Raw genomic sequence first — 22,845 nt, 5'->3', positions numbered from 1 at the left:
ATTTGAATCTATTTTCAGGAAGCTTTGTCTGTGGACAAGAAGTCATTATCTCGACCTCCATACTAAAGGCAAACAACCTCTGACTTTAATAATGTAACACTTTCAAACACTGTCGGAGAGTCACACTTTAATTAACTTAAGAGCTCATATCTTTTTTTAGAAACAACCACTCACTGGACATTTCACCAGAAATGCAAATATGTACAATGCAAATTACTGATTTGAATATATAAACTAAAAGGTCATGAAGATTGTACAACACTAAAATAGACACACACACACACACACACACACACACACACACACACACACCTCTGAGGAAGCTGGGCGGAAGCCGAAGCCAAGAGGAACGTTCTCCTCATCGTCACAGCCTTTGACTCCCGGACTGAAGTGAAGCTCGACATGGAACCGCTCTTCTGAGGAAGGGTCCTGCCCACAACACATAAACAAGCATTTAAACAGATCTCCATTTCTGAAATACTGTCTCTTGTGCTAAAACTGACTGAATATATAAAGACTAAGGACGGTCTTCTCTGCTGACCTTATTGTTGTCTTCATACAGCATGATGACTATCTGTGTCATGTAGTTGAGTTCGGACACAGCACTCAGGTAGTCCATGGCCTGTTTCCACTGCTGGTCCTTCACCTCCTGATACACACAAATACAAACCACAAAAAGGGATTGTGACCACAAGCCTTCTCCACAATCACTGACTCCACCTTTTAAGTGTAAACAGAATAGATTTTTAAAGAATATAGAATCATAGCGTACATCCAGCAGTCCACCGTAGCGGAAGACACTGAGCAGGGAGTGGACGTGGCTCTCGCTGGTGAAGTAGAGACGAGTGCGGACGTGACGACCAGGTGACATCACGCCACGAGAATACCTGAACACCACAGGACATGGAATTACATAAAGATTATTATTCAACACAGCACACGTGACGTCACTTCAATAAACCTACACACTGCATTTATGTGTGCAGTGTTTATATAAGGGTTTGTACAGCTTTTTTTTTTTAAATCATATATATTTCATTTTCATTTAACCTTCGAGCGATCAAAAACAACCACACAAACACAATATACAATGCAATTCAATCAAATAGACAACAATCTGATACTGTAGAGAGCCAAAACCATTGAAACATTTAGACAGCGATGTAGAATGGCAGATTTAAGATAGTATGTCTACATTTTATATGAAGGTATTTATTTTAATTTGTTGCTGTAAGTTGTTCCAGGAGTCAGACATATTGGAAAACAACATGTTGATGATTTCATGCATTTTCCTAACCGAACACCAGAGGAAAGGACTCAACAAGGCACCAGTATTTTCCATAAACCTACACAAACACACCCACTGTATATACTGTAAACCATAGCCTATATACATGTATATACATATAAACAGGTTTGTGTGTGTTGTGTTCTCTTACAGGGGGTGCAGCTTGTTGACGGCCTCGTCTTCGTGAGTTCTCTGCAGGTCCAGCTGGATCTTCTTCATGAGAGGAACGCAGTACGCCTGAGCGATGTCAATCTTCTCTGCTCTGCTGATGCCATACTCCTGATGTAGATGATGTAGTATTATTATTTGTCAATTTAAATCGACATGTTGAAATAATACAAAAAAAAAAAATTCAAAATGTGATATAAATGAGATATGAAGAAAAAAAGCCATTTGAACTTTATCCATTTTATATTTAATCTACTTATCCGTGGTCACGAGGACACGTAGTCTTATCTCAGTATATTTTGGGGACAGAAGGCAGAGTCACACACACTTTCCAGTGTATTGGATATATGTGGTGCAATATTTTAATACGGCTACAGGGATCCCTGAACATTTATTTTCAAATCATATGTATGTAAAAGCTTATTAAAAAAGGTGCTACGAGGAACTTTTCTGAAACAGTCTAATTTTTCCTCTGATGATCATAGATTACATGTAAAAGGAAACGAGTCCATCAGTGAAAAGAAAGCTATTTTTATACAGTTTTTCTTAATGCCTTTTTCATGGGTAGGCTCACCCAGGAACAACCGCTGGCGTGGTAAAAACACTACCGCTTTTGTCCAAAGGGGGTGCAAGAATTTACACAAACTGAAAGTTCCTCTGAGCACCTTCAAGTCACCCAACTTTAATATTATATATATATAATTTATATATTTATAATTTTACTATATTTTAGACCCTTTCCAGAAACCTGATTTCCAGGACTTGCATGCTATCTTCCATAACTAGGTCTGTGCTTTTGAGCTAAAATGAAATTACAGCTGTTCTCCTCTGACCTGTGGTATGACTATGTCGGCCAGGGCTCGGGACAGTCTGAACAGCTCCAGAGTGTCTTCCAGTCCCACCGAGGCATTGTGCTGCGAGTCGTACTTGACGCAGTCGTAGATGTCGGGGATCTTGCTGATGTCATAGCGACCGTTCTTCATGCGGAAGTCTCTCTCCAGTTTGGACCAGCGCTGCAGCATCAGCTCCAACGTCTCGCTGTGGTAGAGCTGCAGGTCTGAGGGGAAAAAGCACAAGCTCGTGATCGCATACGTATTCCATTAGCTCGGAAAATATACTTGACTTCTCGCTACATTGATTAAAATGGAACCCTTTTTCTGCTTCTGTTCGCTCCACACAGACACAAGCTTAAAGAGGAACTATAATAATATATTTTTGTTCTCTTCCTCAATGTCTTTTTTACACTAGCACTTATTGATCTCGTTTGGTTTATATATGAGTATGTGTATCTTTCTAATTGTATATGTGTTTTTTGATTGATATGTATTTATTTGATTTGCACTTGCTCCTATGTATTGTATGTAAAGCACTTTGTAAACCACTGTTTTTAAAAAGGTGCTATATGAATAAAGAAATTATTATTATAATGTTTTTCAGTCTTTTTCTGACTTATAAATGTTGTTACAATGTCGGAGCATAGTCATATTAAAAGATTCCAAAACATTAAATAATGAGCGCATTTGGAGCCCTGCCAGCTGTTTTAGTTTTGCAAGCTGTTAGTATCATTTTATCAGTGTCCTACCTGTGTTTATTTGGTGCCAGGAATCGAACAAAAAGGGGTTGTGAGTACAGTGTCAATGTATACACGGAGCTACAACTTTCAAATCGAGCTGCGGAACTTGGCAGCCATTCGGAAGTATTGACCAATCAGACCGGAGTGGGCTCGGTGGGAGGGAAGGAGGAAGCTACACAGAGCATTTTGAGAGAAGGCAGAAAATGAAGCAAAGGGCAGCTTGATTCTACCGGCAGACTTGGGGTCCTCCAGTCTCTTGCGGATCTGTGAGTTGAGTTTCTGGATGAGGGCGTAAACCTTGTCGCAGGTTTCTACCGGGTTCTGAATGACCTTCATGGAGTTCACCAGCGACGGGCTGTCAGTCGGGGCCAACTGGGAAACAATGGAAACACAAGGAAGTAAATATCATGAATAGCATCAGATCGCACATACATGCATAGTCATTTGCCCTATTACTTAAAAGGTGCTTCGAGGAACTTTAATTTTTTGTTAATTCTTGCACCCCCTTTGGACAAAAGCTGTAGTGTTTACTAAGCCAGCTGTGGTTCCTGGGTGCGCATCCCCATCATAAAGGCATTAAGAAAAAACATATAAAAATAGCATTATTTGCACTGATGGTCTGGTTTGCCGTTAAATGTAATTTAAGATCAGAGGCCAATTAGACTGTTTTAGAAATATTTAAAAGTTCCTTGTAACACCTTTAAGCAAGTGTGATGAGAAGCTTCAGGATCAAAATATCTAAATTGACCTGAAATATAGCTATTTTTTATGGAAAGTTTCATAAAGGGACTTCAATGCATTTATTATTATTGCACATCATTCAGTTTTTCACAAGCCAATCTCACACTGGAAGTAATATACAATGGGAAAGATACTTGCATAAAAATATTTATTATATTAATATTATATAAGTCTTTGGAAATATTTCACGGACGGAGCTTCAAAAGCAAAAGCACGTCCAAGCTTTTAAATTCAATACGCAGAAATTCCCATATATATATCAAATATCATATCAAATTACACCTATTTTAAAATGTTGACTCCAGCCACACACACACACACACACACACACACACACACACACACACACACACACACACACACACACACACACACACACACACACACACACACACACACACACACACACACACACACACACACACACACACACACACACACACACACACACACACACACACACACACACACACACACACACACACACACACACAGGGGCGTTGCACCAAATTCTGGGCCCCTATACAGGAAGTCCTGATGGGCCCTCTGAGAGGCGGTCTCTATGTTTGTCTATAGTCCAAAACGTATGAGTGACTGGTCCCTCTCTGAGCCAGATAACAACACAATGTTTCTATTGATGAATGACCAAATCATTACGCGTACTTGAACACAACCCCTGGTCTAATGACTCTTAATAACCATGCACACACACAGTGTTTCTCACAGGAATTTGGGAGACTGTGTCGTGGACCCTGGACCTTCTAGGGGGGTCCGGGGGAATGCTCCCCCGGAAGATTTTTTTTTAAATGTTTAAGTAAAATTCATCAATCTGGTGCACTTTGAGAAGAAAACTAAGGCTAAATCAACTGTTCCTATGTAAGCTATTTAGTACTATTTTCTGGAATAATTTATAGACACAGAATGACCAAAAAGCAGAAAGAAATGTACATGTTTAAAAAATCCAGTCAGCTTTGGGAATTTTCCCTTCGTTTGTATTTATTAATGGCCCAATATAGGCCCCTGATCTTCGTAGCCCCGAACAATGTTATTTAAAAAATAGCAAAAATGTACTGACGAATGAAAGGCCCCTGATATATATTTTTTTTTCCTAAATAAAATTTTTCGGGGCCTAAATTGAGCCAGTAAAAAAAATTAAATAAAAAAAATACGTTTTTATATTTTTTGGGTGCAGCCCCCCTCTGCCTTGGGCCCCCCAAGCCTGTTCGCAGTCCTACGGCCCTGAACGGAACTGACCATCGTCAGATGCTCATAATTACCGAGTAGAAGTTGAATGCGTCATAATACAATACAATGCAGCCTCTGAATGGGCGCATAGGCTACTGGAGCACTGTCAGACAGTAATATGTGTAAAACACATAGTCACTGTAGTAGTAACGTTCAGTTATTATAACTACAGTAGGAACCGTTGCTCTACAATGAACTGGCGACTTTTTTTTTTTTTTTTCTTAAATGAACTGGCGACTTGATCAGAGTGTAGCGCGGCCAGATGACAGCTAACGTAGGCTCCAGCCTGCGCCCCGTCAAAGGTAATGTTATGAATAAACAAGTAGTAGGGTAGGCCTAATTGTTTCAGCCTCCCTCTGTAGTTTTACTCTCACCATTCTTAGAAAAACTGTTTTTGATGTCCTGGGCCCCTGCTCTGCTGCTCATAGCCTACTCTGGTCTCCTTCTCATCTCTTTTCTGGTGTGCGAGCTTGTGCTTTTTTGGGGGCATCCTCGCCTGCTGGAGTTCACTTCGCTCGCGCTCACTTAATTCCAATGAGGAAGAACGAACCGCGGGGTGGACCAAACCATTTTTTAAGAAGGGGCCAAGGGGGTTATTGAAATGATTACAATTAGAATATTGTATGACTTGTGGCTTTGTTCTAATTCGGACTCATTCGTATGATTATATATTAGTTCACTGTATAGGCCTACACAATAATTTTGTCATAGATTCTACTGGGGGCTGTGTGGGCCCTAGCTGGCTGTGGGCCCTTATAATCGTCATAACCTTTACCCCCTTAACGACGGCGCTGACACACACACACACACACACACACACACACACACACACACACACACACACACACACACACACACACACACACACACACACACACACACACACACACACACACACACACACACACACACACACACACACACACACACACACACACACACACACACACACACACACACACACACACACACACACACACCTTCTGATAATCGTCCTGTGTGAACTCCTGGTTCCTCTGCATGATGTCATGGAGGCGGGCCTTCACCTTCTGCTGGCAGTCGGTCAGAGAGTCGCTGTCGCTGTCCAGCAGACCGTTCATGTTGGCACTCTTCACCATCTGTACCAGGATGGGGGTCAACTCCCCCTCTAGAGCCAGCAGACCCTAAAGACAAAACAGGACTTGAATTGAATATGTGCACTTGTTTAGAAAGTGAGGTCAAAGAGAGTCTGTAATGTATTATATGTGACTATGAAAGATTAATAATGGTAATATGACGATGGTGAAGCAGATTTAACATATTCACAACATCACTTACACAAGTTAAAAAAAATAAAATAATAAAAAACACACAAAATAACACAAAGTTGTCATCGTAATTTATATATTAATTTCTTATAAATAGTATTGATCGAAAAGGTGTAGCTGAAGCCTTAGCTTATTGCGCCTACCCTTTTTACATTATGTTTATTTATTCAATTTTTCATTGGTCCCTCAGGATCTTATTTAATTATTATATATATATATATATATTTGTTTTTAATAATTTGTTTGATAGTTATTGTAAATATTATTGCTATAATTAATTCCTGTAAATGTTAAACATATTACATGTAAAGTTATGACACAAGACAAAATACATCCACAATACATATTCACAGTGCCATTCATGCCTCACTTGTTATTACAGTCCGCCCGCTGTAAATCGCTTTGTCTGATTTTTTTTTTAACAGGGAATCCTACGAGAGCAAATGCATTAATAAAAACTCCCTAATAATAGCGTTGTTTTCTTTGATGATGGTCTTGTTTGCTGTTACACGTCATTTAAGACCAGAGGAAATATTTGACTGTTTCATGAACATTGAAAAGTTCCTCGTAGGAGGTTGAAGTGTTTAGGTAAGACCCAGTTTAGCCTTTTAGTTACCTTAGCGAAAGCAGCGGCGGTCATCTGCACCCTGCCTTCGTCGGAGGCGTAGATCTTCAGGTCGTGTCGGTAGGTGCTGTGCAGGCGCAGGAGGCCACAGCCGGGGAACCCAGCATAGTCACCTGGAAGAGCATAGACACACAGTGGGACAGGACTTTTAACTGGGCCGCTTACTGCTTTAACTATGGGTTTATTTTTTAAGTTAAAAAAAAACTGCTGAGTTGGGGAGGTATAACTGATAGTTGAAAGTAAACGGTGTGTTGATAGTACCCAAAAAGTTCGAAGGATTTCCTTTAAAAAACAGGCACACAGGCGATTCAGCACTTTCAGTTCAAATGCATTTTCCTCATAAAGCTTTTTCAGCATTTGACATGAAACCCAAACCCATGTTCACTGAAATATGAACATGGGTTTGGTTTTAAGCCATTGAATACAATGAAGTGAAAGTGAAGGGAACAAATGATGAGTAAAACTCCACAATTACGCCCTTGGATCAATTCACACTGATGCTTCATGCATTTTTCTTTAGTATACAGCCACAAGCTTGATATTATACCTCTTACTAACTTAAAGCTATAGCGCGTACATTTTTCATATAATCGACTGTCTGTTACATTCAAGCCATCGTCAAACAAGTTGACCCACAGTTGATGAAGCCAATCAGCTCCACCAAACTATCTCTGTAATTCTCAGTATCGAAGCATTTACAAACTGGTGTCGCCCTCGCCGTCACACTGGTGCAGGAGCTCAAACATTTTGATTCTACTGCTAAGAAAAAACATAGACATACAGAGGAAGGCTCACCTCATGTAGATGTGCTGACAGTGTTGTTGTTATACCTCAGAATTCCTCATGGGGGCAACAGAAGTTACGCACTATAGCTTGAAGTTATCATGCCTCATTTGACAAGACAGACCTGGGGCATGTTGGGGACTCACTCCTGTTTCAAAAGCTCTTTTCCAGTCCAAAGTAGAAACTGGCTTTCATCAAACAAACAACAACAACATCCCAAGAACTCATGGGAGGGGAAAAACGGAAGGATTAATGTGAGATGATCCGCGTTAGCGTACAACACCAAACTGCACTCGGCTTTTCCCCAAAAACTAAAGTTTGCTGAGGTGGATCACCTCTGGAACACATCAATACCGACACAGCCAATCCACAGCAATCTCAATGTTGGACAAACCGGAACACTAGTCGCCAGGGGAGATGGAACGAGGTCATGATGAGATGAAATGAGAGGAGAGATCGTTAGTGGGAGAGTGGGAGTGAAACCAGGAAACCCTTCTCTTACCAAAGTCAATAGGGGACTCACAGCCTAGGGACCGGTCGTTACCGGCTGGTAGTTTTACACAGAGCAAAAACAGGTAAGAAGAGAAGAGCAGAGTTAATAGACAAAAATTGTGTTGGAGAAAGAAGAATGAAAGAGAAAATAGCCTTCTTCTTTTCATAGAAAAAGAAGCAACACTAAGGGGACAGACTGCATCTAAGTATTGCATCTACTTCCATCCCGGCTTCAGGTTGTTTTTCTCTGCAGTTTGAGAGTTTGTTTTACATGCACTTAAAAAAACAAAGCAGTCAAGCTTGAGGAAAAGAAAGATCTATGAATGACGCCTTGGTGTTGCCCAGTCAAAAGCCCTGCAAAGTGACCAATAGAGAGACACCTTTATGTAACAGGCCGGTTTGTTTCACTACTCATTGTAATTCACTCAGAGTCAGTGTGTGTAGACTTTATGGTGCGTTCAAGTTGTACAGGGAAGTTGGAGTTTCTGAGTTCCCGGTCGGAAGACGTGCCTCTGACGGGCGTCTGCAGCGTGGCACAAGTTAGATGTGTGGCCGCTCTAGGTTGATTACACGGTCAGTGACAAAAAGTCAGACGCAGATGCGCAGTAGACGCTCAGTAGAGGTAGGATGTGTGTGGAGGCCGTCAAGCTTAACACTCAACACACCACCTGCTCCCCCCACAAGCTGGCTCCACTGTGTTTCCCATTACAGATTGAAGTCCAAGGCAGACTTCAAAGACTCTTCTGCGACCAAAACATGATATCACAGATGCTGTGTACTTGTATGTGCTTTTCAAAATGTCTTTGCGATCATACTTTCAAACCATCTCTTGTAACTGTTTTATTATAAGACCTTTTAAATGTATCTATTCTATTATTGTGTAGGGGGTTTAGGCTCACAAACATCATATTTACAAATTCAAATAATAAATGGAACAAAGTTATGACCCAGTGGCGGCAGTCAGCCTGAAAGTCTGGCTCGTCAATTCTAAAATAACCTGCACCTTCGACCCTCTTTGATACTCTGTATGCCAGCTATGCAATGTTGACATTGCAATCGGTTTTGCTTTGAGTGGCTGAGAAGAAGGGCTGGAAATAAATGTTGACAGCAGATGTACATGAGGGAGGGCATACTGGCCGTGTGAGTATTTCCCATGTCATGACATTTTGAGGGGAATTTTTCACAGGTAAGGTCGAGGAAGTTGATCCATTAAAAGGTGGAGTCAGCAGTTTTGGACAACGATTGTGTCATAATCACTTTTTGTAAAAATCAATGAACATAATGACAGGTAGAGATCATGATTTTAATCTCTACCTGTCCATACTGTGTGTGCTCTGCAGAAAAAAAAGCCAGTGGCCAGCTTTGTTTGCATGCCAGAGCCTAGGCTGTGTGTAAAAACAGGATTTATTTCATCACACACACACACACACACACACACACACACACACACACACACACACACACACACACACACACACACACACACACACACACACACACACACACACACACACACACACACACACACACACACACACACACACACACACACACACACACACACACACACACACACACACACACACACACACACACACACACGAGGAAATATAAACTGATTTTGACAAAGTGATTTCGACAACAAGCATCATCCAGAACCGCTGACTCCACCTTAGATTTGATGAAACCAGGAAAATCGGAAAACAAAAAGAAAACACTACTCATAACATTTTTTTTTGTAACGAATGGTGGTTTCAAGCAGTTTTTATTTCCAACAGCAGCAAAACTGTACTAGTAAAAACGTTTACACCATGAAAGGAAATCCGAGCCAAAGCAGAAGGATCCCTTTGCGTGTTCACATATGAGCTAATGTGACTGAGTACCTTGACCTCCAGGGTACATGCAGCGAAAGGCCCTGCCCAGCTCCTCAGCCTGAACCCGGCCTGCAGGCGTCAGCTCCCCGCCCCACTTCAGCACCAGCAGCAGAGAGGGGCCTTCCTTCTTACAGTCTGAAAAACAGCAGGGGATAAGTTATTCATAACAGTAGTCACTATACCAAAAAATAATTTAATCAACTTCAAACATGCTAAAATTGTTTCCCTCTCCAAGCTTTTAATTGGATAGATTGATACGAAAAACATGGATGACTTCGTTATCTCTGTATTTTACCTGCAGAATTCAAAAGACAATCAAAGGAACTTATGTACCAAACTGTATAAAATCTCCTGCCAATAGTCTATAGTGTAGCCCTGCACAGACGCACACTATACAATACATACGCACACTACACAATACATATGCACACTACATACACACACACACTACACAATACATACGCACACTACACAATACATACGCACACTACACAATACATACGCACACTACACAATACATACGCTCGCAGTTCAAAGAGAGATACTGTAGGTATCAACGCTATGTCTGTGTGTTCTTACCTTCTTCTTCGCTTGAGGCTTTAGGTTGGCCGTGACGCAGGTAGGTCAGCTGGACTTTCCTGTTGATACCTGAGAAATGACCGTACCTGCAGAGACACAACACACACACATATTGATACGCACATAGACAGACAGACAGACAGTAAGCACACACACAGACACAGAAGGAGATTTATCTCATCTTAAATGTTTACCAGCAAAACATCTCACTTCAACCCCAACAAAAGCTTAAAGAAGAAGAGGACAAAACAAGGCAACAACTTTTTTCAAATCCGACACACTGATCATACACACAACCAAGTAGCAGTATTAGCAAACGGTTTAATAATAAACTATTAGAAGAAATTCAGCTAAACACCAGTAGTTTGAATAAACCTCTATATATATATAATTTGAGTGTGTAAATGCGAAATACAGCATCGAAACAAAAGTTACAAAGAAAAGGTGTAAGTGTGCGCGGTGAAAATCAATCTTTAATATTCACATGCAAAGCCATACTGTACCAAGAGAGCTTTGGTAAGAATTTGGCACATCCTGGGGATTAATTATCACATAGCGTTCTCTAACAGGACAGGCAGCTGAGCGGACACCTCAATGCCACATGATGATGGACCCTAAACCGGGATAAGTATCTCTGGCAGGACCCAAGATAATCTGAACTACTGTCAATGACACTTCACACAGCACTTTGTTCAAGTTATTCCTGGCATTTGTTTGCATCTATTGGGAGTTTTAATTGGTTGGGGGATTACTGTACCTAGTATCTACACACACTCACTCTCATGGTTCTCTCTCATACACACACACACACACACCTATTATTAGTCAGGGAGGCATTTGATTTCGCATTCATCCACCATATCAAATTAAAAGGTGAAATGTAGTTTCTTGTGGTAGTTTTTAAGACCTGTAAAAATCCTATTTTAAAAGAAATTTTAAAATTAATTAATATTATTTGATTTTATATTTTTTTAAGACTCATAAAAGGACCGTCGTAAACCCTGTTTAAAATAAGTGGAAATAAATATTCTGATGCGGTTTTTGAACTTTGCCTTTTTGTGTGTGCAAATTTGAAAATGTCTGATTTCCAGATTATTTTGTTGCTGCATTCATTCCCATCTTTATGCAGAAGCTAATGAAATGCAGAAGGAAGAAAGACATTCTATATGCGGTGAGAACGGCATGCACACAAAGAAGCACAGCACACTGATTTTCACACACTCAAATCCTCAAAGACATTTGACTGTGTATGTGTTCAGTTTTAATGGCTTAAAATGAATGGATGTTAATGGAATTGTGTACAAAACATTAGGAACACCTTCCAAGTATCAATTCAATGCTTCAATGGGTGTCCAAACAACCTCCTTTTACATGTTTTTCCCCTTTTATCTACAATTTTAATGGGTGTCAATAATTAAATAAAACACTTTCACCTTAATTAAAAGTGGCTACGAGGAACTTTCAGTTTGTGTTGATTCTAGCGGCCCCTTTGGACAAAAGCGGAAGGTAAAGTTCTTTGCGAGCGCGTGCCGGCGGCGCGTGCATTTGTTTAGAAAGGGAGAGAAAGAGAGACAGCGGTATCATGCATGGCAATGAGGTAATGTATTTATATGTGACTATGTCAGATGAATAATGGTAATATGATGATGGTGAACCAAAGTGAACTTTGATTTAGAAGCATTTGGGAAACACAAGATGTTCTGGTCTGCCTACTACTGTAAATCGTTTTGAATTTGCAGGGAATTGGACCAGAGCAAAGGCATTAATAAGAAACTATATGAAAATAGCGTTATTTTTGCTGATGGCCTTGTTTGATGTTGCAGGTCAGTTATAAATCAAAAATGTGCCCGTTTCATAAATATTTACAAGTTCCTCGTAGTCTCTTTAACCTTGGGTCTGTGTCAGATATATAAAAATGTGTTCCTAATATTATGTACACAGAGTCTAAGTCGACTTAGGAAAAGGAGGGTGGTAAAACCTCATCCTTTAAAAGGGGAGTAGGGAGAGGGTGCGTACTGAGTTTCAATCAAGCTGGATTCCCTTTTGTTGAGAAAGAAAGCAGGATGGGTGGGGAGGAAAGAGAGAGAGAGAAAGGAGGGAAGAAAAGATAAGGCAAAGAGTTAGAGACTTAAAGCCTCTGGAAACCTGGTTTAAAATAGTATAAAATCAATATATGATATCAAAGTTGGGTATCTTTATAAGCTTTTACAAAAATCGGATTGAAAATAAATATTCATGATAACTATAAAAGTTGGTTAAAAAAAAACAGCTTATTTACCATTTGACAAGACTGTGTGGGCGTGGCCGAATCAAAATGTCTCCATGGCAACAGTCATTATTTTTTATAGGATGTCCGGGCAGAGAACTGCCTTGATTGGTTCAAAATACCTATTGTGTCATAAGAACCAGAGCATAGCCAGCCTCATCTTAACAGAGCTTGTGTAAAGTTTATCAAACTTAAATGCCAATATATTTAGATTTTGATTGATAAATATGCCTAACTCTTTTCAGATGCTTTACTATCATGCAACCAACTCCCCAAATTAAATAGTAAGAAGGATTTTGTGGGTTTGGGTTTACAGGGGCTTTAAGAGGGAGGGAGGGTATCAGGGTAAATACGTGTGTCTGTGAGTATGATAACAAAATGGCTGAACCCTGGTGGAGTGTTGGGAGATGAAGCTACTGTAGTTTTGAATCGTGATTCGCAGATGAAAATGGATGACTGATGGTGAAACCTGACGATGATGTTTTGAGGGTGTGTGTGCGTGCGTGTGTGAGAGTGTGTGTGTGTGTGAGAGAGAGAGAGTGTGTGTTTATTGAAAGCTGTCACTCACATCTCCAGGACAGTCTTTAGTTGCTCCAGTTTGGATTTCTTCTCTTCAATCTCACAGTCGGTGTGTTGGCCCAGCTCTAGCAGCAGCAGGCGGGCGATGTCCAGCACTTCCTGGAGACACAGCGGCAATTATCTCTTCATTTGACTCTTATCTCGTTCACTTGGAAGACTAAACACACACTAGAGCCCTCTGCTAATGTCCTGACTGAATAACAATCTAACAGCAAGTGGAGACTGCAGCCTCAGATTATTATTATAATTTTTTTAAAAGAAATATTTATTTTTGTTCTTTCAGTGAAAACAACCAAAATGAGACAATCAAGGAGGAAAAAAATACTTGTTAACAAGTAACATATCTCCTCACAATCCGCTACCTGTCCGTACTGTGTGTGGGCTGAAAAACATCAAGTGTTAATACATAGACTAGGCTCATTAAACAGGCATTATGTTAGCTATGGTGGGCCCCTTTGTTTACATACTGTTTATAGAGCCTAGGATGTGTATTTATTTACACCAGATTGGCAAACAAAATGCATTTTTTTTAAGAAAAAGTTACAGTGACAGGGTAAATGCATTGTGTGTGAGTGGATTTAGATAAATAAATATTTAGACCACTTTATAACAAAAGTTTGTGATTCATAATAATTATGAAGCTTGATACATGCAAAAATAAAAAATACATTGAAACCCTTCATTAAAAGGATTCAGTCCTCATCTGAAATAGAAAACAGAAATAAACATGCAGAGGAGTGTGGGAAAATCATTCTCACTCACCTGAAGCTGTTTTGGCTTCTTCAGTTTAAGTTTTCCCGACTTGTAGCCTCCGTACTTCTCAAACAACTCGAAGAATCTGAGCAAGACAAACAGAATTTATGAAAAGTTGGATTCAATTCAGGGCAATATCTTACAAAGGCAAAAGTACTTGACTTTTTTAAATCATATCTAAAAAATAAGTGGGTAAAGAGGTGAACAATGTGGATTGCTTGCAGCTGCCAAAGATGAGAAGACAGTTTTTATATTCAGGAATCTAATATTGTTGTTAGCTATTCTCTGGAAAATAGACTTACTCAAGCATTTAAAAGTTGAGATGATACTGAGGAAGAAAGGACATTATGGAAGTTTGCCCCTTCAGTTTTGTGCTTTTGTAGTTGGACAAGAAACTGTACAATGCTATCTTTTATGTATTTTGAATAATAAAAAAACTAATTAAAAAAAGGTGCTACGAGGAACTTTTAAATATTACTGAAACAGACTCATTTTTCTTCTGATGATCATAAATGACATGTAACAGCAAATGAGACCCTCAGTGCAAAGAACGCTTTTTTAATATGGTTTTTCTTAATGCCTTTGTCATGGGTACGCTCACCCAGGAACAATAGCTGGGGTAGTCAAAACACTACAGCTTTTGTCCAAAGGGGGCGCAAGAATAAACAAAAACTGAAAGTTCCTCGCAGCACCTTTAACAGACCAAATAACTGATAGATATGCTCACAGACAGAGGGAGAGAAGACACATTTTAATACTAAATCCAAGAGACTTACAGAGGATGTCGGACTTCCATTTTCATCTTCTGCTTGGGCGTGCGATCACCGTGGCGGATGATGGCAATAACGCAGCGCAGCTCCATCCTGTATGACGGAGATGAACAGAGATGACAATACTTATTTCACCATCCACTCAGACAAATATCCAGCCCTGAAAAAATTATTTTTATCACCGAAAGAGCCACCGATACAGACGAGATTTTACACTTTGTGAGAGGTCAGTCAGTAGGCTGGTAAATGTTTAGGAAGACAGGCAAAGTTTAAAAGGTCATATCATCTTATATATCATATTTCAAATCATCTGTGCAGTACTCTACGGTGGCCCAGAAGGGACAACACAACTGCAAAAGCTACAGCAAAAAAAAAAAAAAGGCACAACACGAATAGAAGTCCCCCTGCAACCTGGAAAAATAATATAGTCTCGACACCTGATCACTTCCATTGTGGCTTTTCGGCAGTTGTGATGACCCTTCTGGATAACAGTTGTAGTCCACTTAATCAAGATATTTTTCTAGGAGTTTTATCTGAACTACAAATAGACACCATTTTGTTTTGTCAGTACATACATGGTTCCGGAGGTTGTTGGGACGATGGGGATGTCTTCAGCTTCCATGGGGATGGACCAGGGGATGTGGAACTGAGGGGCCAACTCTCTCATCACCATGTTCCTGGTAAGGCACAGAACGTAATACCAGACGTAAAAAAGCATTAAGAGCATTGCCATAAGGTTAAGAGAATATATCACAGAGGGAAAATAGTCAATACAAAGCAAAAGTAAACCTTCATACTGTAGGCTCATGCAAGAGCAACATGGCTGCCTATCTTTATACTTATACTTTATTTTTAACCAAGATTATTCTCCAATTTAAAATTCAACTTCTTCCAAATTTACAGTTCAAAATACATTCAATAGAAATATTATAATCCACCTTTTCAATTGAACAAACAACAACAGATTAACTGACAAGGAAATTAAATAAGAAAATAAATAAATAAATAAAACTTATAAAAAAAATGTTTATAATTATTTTGATATAAAGTTGAGTGTCAGATTTTCAGACCTGACTACATTAAATATATATAAAAAATATATAATATTTGTGTCAACTTCCTGTTTTTTCCTTTTATTTTGTATGAGAAACTAACTATGTTCATGCTTGTAAATTGCCTTAAGCTGTATTTCAAGGGTCTTTCTATCAGCAGAATGTCCAGTATGGCTCTCTAGTCATAAAGCTTTGGTTTCTTTGCATAGAAGGAAAGGTGATAAATCATTGACTAACTAAGATGTAAAGCTGACAAACAGGATCCTCTGGGCCGCCGTATACAGCTATGTATAACTTACAACATGACCGCTTCATGGTAGAGTTTGACAAACTAACAATATTACTACTACTAACAATAATAATTACATTAATAATAATAAATTTTATTTATAAGTTCCTTTCCAGTCACCCAAGGACACTTTATAAGTCCAGATAAGACAATAAATACATGATGAAAGATACCAGTGGATAGAAGATCATATAATAATAACAGAGAACATATATGTAGAGAAAAATAAATAAGTAATATACACTTTAAAGGTGCTACGAGGAACTTTGAAATATTTCCTCTTTTTTTATTTCCTTTGATGATCATAAGTGACAAGTAACAGCAAAAGAGACCATCAGTGCAAAGAATGCTATTGTTAAACAGTTTTTCTTAATGCCTTTGTCATGGGTACGCTCAACCAGGAACAACAGCTGGCGTAGTAAAAACACTACCGCTTTTGTCCAAAGGGGGTGCAAGAATCAACACAAAATGAAAGTTCCTCGAAGCACCTTTAAGAATGAGAGCTATTTATCTGTGCTAAGCTCCTGTCACCTACCCCAGGACTTTGGCACAGTCGTCGTAATACTTCATGGAGTTCTTCACGAAGCTGAAGCCGTTAACATCGCAAACGAACGAGTGTCCGTTGGCTCTCAGCAAGTCGAACCCACAAACGGTTTGCTATAAAGTGACACACAAAACAGAGATATAAGCCCAAAGTCCCGAATTTTTTTCTCTTTAACACAACTTTGTTTTATTTTATTTATTAGACCAAGGTAGAACAATGGTTATTAATCCAAGAGGAAAAAAAACACATATACGGGATGTGGAGCAAAGAATGTCTAGAACATTATAGAAGAAACATGTGTTTTTCAATTTTTTTCTTGTTCTATAAGGAACATAAGAGCTAACATGTTATTACTATCATTCATCAACAGTCTGTCCACATTCGGAGGCTCTACAATTGTCTATGTTAACAGTAAATGGTTAAAATATATATTCTTCCAACTCAAAAATGTGTTTTAATGAACCAAAAGCACGTGTTCTTACGATACGATACATCAAAACACAAGTAGATACTTTGCTTGGGTTAGCAGCAAATGGATTACTGCACATTAAAAAAAAGGTAGCAAGTTAACTTTTTGACCACTAGTGGCTTGAGCAGCAATAATAAAAATTACAAAAAGCCTATTAATAATCTAGTTTCAAAAAGTAAATGCTGGTTTTCTGACAATCTTAAACCTGATCCCTTTGTGTTGCTACACACTTCTGCATTACACCCTTTTACATGATGACTAAAGTTTACCTTGAAGGCCAGGCAGACCTTGCGGGCCACCAGTTTCTCCATGGCCGTCAGCATCACAGGGTAGCGGATCTCCTTCCCCTCACTGTCCCGCTCTACCTTCCCATCCAGAGCGGGAGACTTACGGGCCTCCGCGTGGGCGTAGTCCGGACCAACTGTGTACACCTGAGATCATCCAGAGATCAAGTTCAATACAAGTTGCTTTATTTTATACCTGTAGGTACATTTGGTTTGCAGTTAAAGAAGAAGAAGGCAATCAGCTGAACATACACAAAACCAAAAAAAAAACAAGAGTTTGAGATGCCCACAAACACCATACAACAAACATACAGACTCAGAAAGGGTTTTAATGATAATGATTGATATGATAATGATTTCTTTTTTTTCACAAGCTGGGTAACTTTATGATTTAACAGGAGAGTCATTGGTGCATCAAATCACTTCAAGCCTCCATGAATGGCCAAGTAGACCTGCATAGTACCTTGACATCAGTGCCATCTGTGGGCATGAACTCCTCGTAGATGTAGGATCCAGTCTTTCGTACGTTGGTTTCTGGGGAATACACACTGCTACGACTCCCGATCTACAGCAGAGAGGCACAGACAGACAATAATGGAGAAGTTAAAGGCATTTGGGGGGAAAAAAAATGTAAATTAAAATCTTAAATTTTCTCTCATTACCCAGCCCCATTGACTAACAGCTAAAAAGGTTCAACTCTGCAGTAGCCATACAACCAGTCACTGTGACTTAAGCTTTACATCTCCAGTTTGCAAGTCATCACAATCATAATGATTCTGAGTCTTAACCAAAAATAAATAAATATGAAAATAACATTTAGTGATCATCAGCCAATGACATCATGTGGTTCCTGTGCGTTGTTATGGAGACAGCTACCTTCCTGAAGAGCCTCTGGCTGCCTCCTCCAGCAGACGTCGGGTAGTAGATGTAGACATTGTGGTCCTCGGCACACACAGGTTTCTCTACGAACGGTTTGGGGAAAATCTCTCCGTTCACCTCAACATGGTCCTCAGCCTCCACCAGGTTACACTCTGCAGGAGGGAAGACTTTGGTTTAACATTTGCCGTTAAAACACATAGTAAACCAACAAAATCAGAAGGTATAAAATGCTACAGACAAAAGGAAATACACAAATAAGTGTGGAATTGTTAATTGATCTCCCTAAAGCTCTGGGGATTTTAACCATTTGATTTGAAACTGTGAATTGTGTTTACAATAACACTGAATGTTTACAACTGCAACTAGCGACACACCTTTCATAATAACTAATAATATCACAATGTTATTTATATAAAAGGGGGGAAATAAAAGATTGGTAGACGAATAAACTCAGTCACACCTATTTTTCCTGATGTCAAAGTTAGTATTTGACCAAATATCAAGGGGTTCATACAGACAAACTTATTTAACACAACTCTCACTCACCTTCGGGCTTGTCGGGATCTCGGTTTAAAATACCATAGCGGGGTAAGTCAATGCCCTCTTCCTGTAGAATCCGGTAGACTTCCCTCCTAACAGTAAATCAAAAACCATTAGGAACAATCTCCAAATAAGGAAATCTGCAGTAAGTGTGTTTGTGCATTATAGGGTTGGGCAGTTAAACAGGAATACGGGTTATTAAGCATTGTGTAAATAGCAATTATGTCATTTTGTCATTTTCATTCCCATAACGTAATTACGCGTTTGATTATGTAGGGGAAAGAAACTGCAACTAGTGCAAACAAGTTGGTAAAAGAATGCAGCTGATGTAAGCATGGGAGAGACAGTTAATTTTAAGCGATACAAGTAAAAAACTCTGTGTGTGTGTGTGAGTGAGTGAGTGAGTGAGTGAGTGAGTGAGTGAGTGAGTGAGTGAGTGAGTGAGTGAGTGAGTGAGTGAGTGAGTGAGTGAGTGAGTGAGTGAGTGAGTGAGTGAGTGAGTGAGTGAGTGAGTGAGTGAGTGAGTGAGTGAACTGTACCTGTCTTGTATGAAATACTGCATGTTGAGGTCATTGATGAGCAGTGGGTTCCTGAGCTCTGCGTACTCCACAGCTTTGTCCAGAGGGAAACCTGAAAAATGTCACATAAATAAAATAATTATCAGTGACATACAGAATCTTTATCAAGCCTTCAAGTTCAACCTCAAGCTTTTATAAAAACTGAAGAAATAATTGTTTTATTTTAGATGCATTTCAGTTTTGCCTAATAAAAAAAAAACACATTACAACTACATAAACTTCCAAAAGTATATTGAAAAATCCTCTGCAGACAAAATGTGACAGGTGCCTGGAGGAAGGCACATTTTGAATAACATTGAGAACACTCCCACACACACACACACACACACACACACACACACACACACAGTCTATTCATTTAGGACATTTTGGTCCCTTCAGCCTCCATCAGATTTACCTTATGAGGGCAGAACAGAACGAAACGTTGTAAAATATTAAAAATTCCTCCAGTAAGACAGACAGTGTGTAGGCGTTTTCTACTTTATAATTTAAGAAACTTCAACAAGTCACCAGTCTCCTGTCATTATCAGTTCACATATATTTCATCAGGCTTGTTGTAGCACAAAGTGTGAAAGGCAACTTAAATAGAGTTGGATAATTACTGGTTATATGTAACAAGTGGCAATCATGAATTAACACACACATCTGCAATGCCACTGTTTGCACACTGCAGTAGGAAATATTAGTTACTCCCTCGCCCTTATAATAACAGCAACACAGGACTCATGTTATGTTCCCATGGTCAGTGCAACAATCCAAATATCGCATTCTTTTAAAAATAGAATGGAAAAACAGTCCCATGTGATAAACTCTGACTCAAATACACACACAGACAGAGATCAGTGTCTGGATGCAAAAAAAACAAAACACTTAAATTGTCTATGGATGTGCTGTTTATAAGAAAAAAATCAACGTAACATAATCATAAGTTGATCCTAATGTTTCAGTTCTAAATGTAAATGAGTATATACTGTACGTCCAGATAGAGGATACAAACCACACAAGGTCAGTTTAGGAATAAAATTAATTACAAGCCTTAAATACATTTTTCCATCCATTTGTTTCCCATCGAGACATTCCAATAAACTGGTTGCCGACACAAACCTGGCAACCCCTCTCTAAAAGATACTGAGGTTGTTTTTAGGTACTGATATTTCCCAAGAGAAGACAGGACATTTCATTTAGGGAACAGATGGATGTGTATTTGCAGATTAAAATGGTATTACATTTCAGTTGATGTTGGATATAAAAGAAATGCTAAAAATGTCTACAAAAAAAATTAACTGGTTACTGCAACAGTGTAACACTTTATTAATAATTATTATTTTGCCAATAACCACACACACCTAATCAGAGCATTACAATGCCATGTGTGAAATTCCCCCACCACCTTCCTGTCACCATTTCCCCCTGAAGCAACAGGATGTTTTTAAATAGTGCTGCAATCGCGATGTGAGTTTGTGCAAGTACATTACCACACTAAAGGCTGCAATGTGTGGTTTGATTTAAATAAACATACTTTCAGCATTGCAGGTATGTGGGTCAAGCGCACATACAATCATTATTTTTTGAAATTTTCAATGCTACTTTATATAAAGTTTTTAAATTGAGAAAAAAAAATTCAAAACTTTCATAAATCTCTGCATTTCCCTTGAAAACCAGGCAAGTAGAATCCATAATACATTTATTTATATATTATATTGCACTCACAAATTGCAATTGTGTCCACTGTAATCGCAAAGTCGTTTTTAATGAAGTCATTGTTGATATTTTACCTTTGGAGTGGAAGGAGATGAGGCAGTCGCAGAGCGGCCATTTGTCCACAGGCTCCTCCAGGATCACCTCCTCGGGAAGATGACCACGTCGATGTAATCAAACTTACACAGTCGCTCCAGGATCTCAGTCATGGGTTTGGATTTGGACTTCTTCATCATGGCACATATCCCACCAAGATCTGTCGCTCTGGGGGCTGGTGGAGGAGAGGGGGAAGGATGGAGAGAATACAGGTCAGACAAAGGTGGTGAGAAATGGAGGCCCTTAAACTACAATCATGGCTTCCTTTAAGGTGCACTATGTAACTTTGGTTGTGTCAGAGAAGTGAACATTCTCCAAGGTATATTTCCATAACTTAATTTAGTTAGTTTACAGCAGCAGGACCCACAGTTTTGTTCCAAGTGCCTCAAAATGATCGTTTATTTATTTAAGATGAATAGAATTAACTCTATACTAATGAGTACATTAGAAACGTACTGCAGGCTCTGCAAATGTAAACAAATCCACCTCCTCTGAAACTGCATAGTGCCCCTTTAAAGAACAATAAAGATAGTGCTACAGTGGTGGCGCTAACAGTTAAAACTGAACAGCTACCTGTTCACTAAAATACAACACCAACATGAAGTCTGTTATAGCTGCAGGACTTAACAACGGAGCAGATGCCTTCAAATTGTTTATCTGCCGCATTGTTCTCACGCCAGCCTTTGTATATTTCCGTCTCCATTTATTTTTCCACTCTTCCAGTTTCCAGGCCTGTTTGTTTACCACTGCCCGTAAAATGACCAAAGCTTTGGCTCCCTGGTCCAAACTTAAATGCTCTTTTTCCCCATTGTAAAATCTGAGCTACATTATTAAATCATTATTAATCTAGTTTATACATGCAAACTAGTTTTGTGATATCTTAAGACACTGCAGGTGTAAACAGGGTAAAATGATTGGTAACTTCTAGATATCATCATGAAACTTTGTCAGTTGATTACTTACATTAAAACAATTATTTTTCGTATCCCATTTTTTTCAGAAATGTTTGAATATGTATGTAAATGTGACACTATACATAAAGTATGCATATATTTGGATATTTTTTTTGAATGTTGGAAAAGCAGTAAAAAAATGTAACAGCATATTAGCGTCCAAACATTTTAAACAAACCAAAGAAGTCTTGCAGCACCTTTAGCAATAAGCCACACATTTTACACATACACACTTTGCACAGCAGACATTTGTGCACCTGAAATAATAACAGCTGCTGTCACTCACCGACTCATATCATCGCCCTCCATGTCCTCTTCTCGAAACATCTCATTCCTCATGCCTGCCTCCATTTGACCCATAACGTTCTCATCATCGTCACCGCCGACTACAAACCGAACGTCTCTTTGCCCCACTCCTCT

The 22,845-nt window shown here is 39.2% G+C and overlaps 1 protein-coding gene across 1 annotated transcript in view; it reads right to left on the bottom strand.

Annotated features, from left to right (window-relative positions):
- LOC307250430 (inositol hexakisphosphate and diphosphoinositol-pentakisphosphate kinase 1-like) overlaps nt 1–21,642 on the bottom strand; it is a 35,719-nt gene extending 14,077 nt beyond the window's left edge. The window contains exons 1-21 of the mRNA XM_080027507.1: nt 21,454–21,642; nt 19,640–19,730; nt 19,107–19,192; nt 18,558–18,712; nt 18,145–18,246; nt 17,667–17,828; nt 16,920–17,041; nt 15,619–15,720; nt 15,050–15,136; nt 14,283–14,358; nt 13,510–13,619; nt 10,676–10,761; nt 10,106–10,231; nt 6,939–7,060; nt 5,996–6,178; nt 3,260–3,401; nt 2,290–2,513; nt 1,440–1,567; nt 773–887; nt 542–649; nt 313–429 (exon numbers count right to left, since the gene is read on the bottom strand). Coding sequence (XP_079883633.1) covers nt 313–429; nt 542–649; nt 773–887; nt 1,440–1,567; nt 2,290–2,513; nt 3,260–3,401; nt 5,996–6,178; nt 6,939–7,060; nt 10,106–10,231; nt 10,676–10,761; nt 13,510–13,619; nt 14,283–14,358; nt 15,050–15,136; nt 15,619–15,720; nt 16,920–17,041; nt 17,667–17,828; nt 18,145–18,246; nt 18,558–18,712; nt 19,107–19,192; nt 19,640–19,662 — 2,376 coding nt within the window. The 5' untranslated portion in view covers nt 19,663–19,730; nt 21,454–21,642. The remainder of the gene's footprint in view (nt 1–312; nt 430–541; nt 650–772; nt 888–1,439; nt 1,568–2,289; nt 2,514–3,259; nt 3,402–5,995; nt 6,179–6,938; nt 7,061–10,105; nt 10,232–10,675; nt 10,762–13,509; nt 13,620–14,282; nt 14,359–15,049; nt 15,137–15,618; nt 15,721–16,919; nt 17,042–17,666; nt 17,829–18,144; nt 18,247–18,557; nt 18,713–19,106; nt 19,193–19,639; nt 19,731–21,453) is intronic.
- Nucleotides 21,643–22,845: the final 1,203 nt, after the last annotated feature.

Source organism: Ammodytes marinus, assembly GCF_949987685.1.
Source record: "Ammodytes marinus genome assembly, chromosome: 5".
NCBI lineage: Eukaryota > Metazoa > Chordata > Actinopteri > Uranoscopiformes > Ammodytidae > Ammodytes > Ammodytes marinus.
This window is presented reverse-complemented; position numbering and strand designations above follow the sequence as displayed.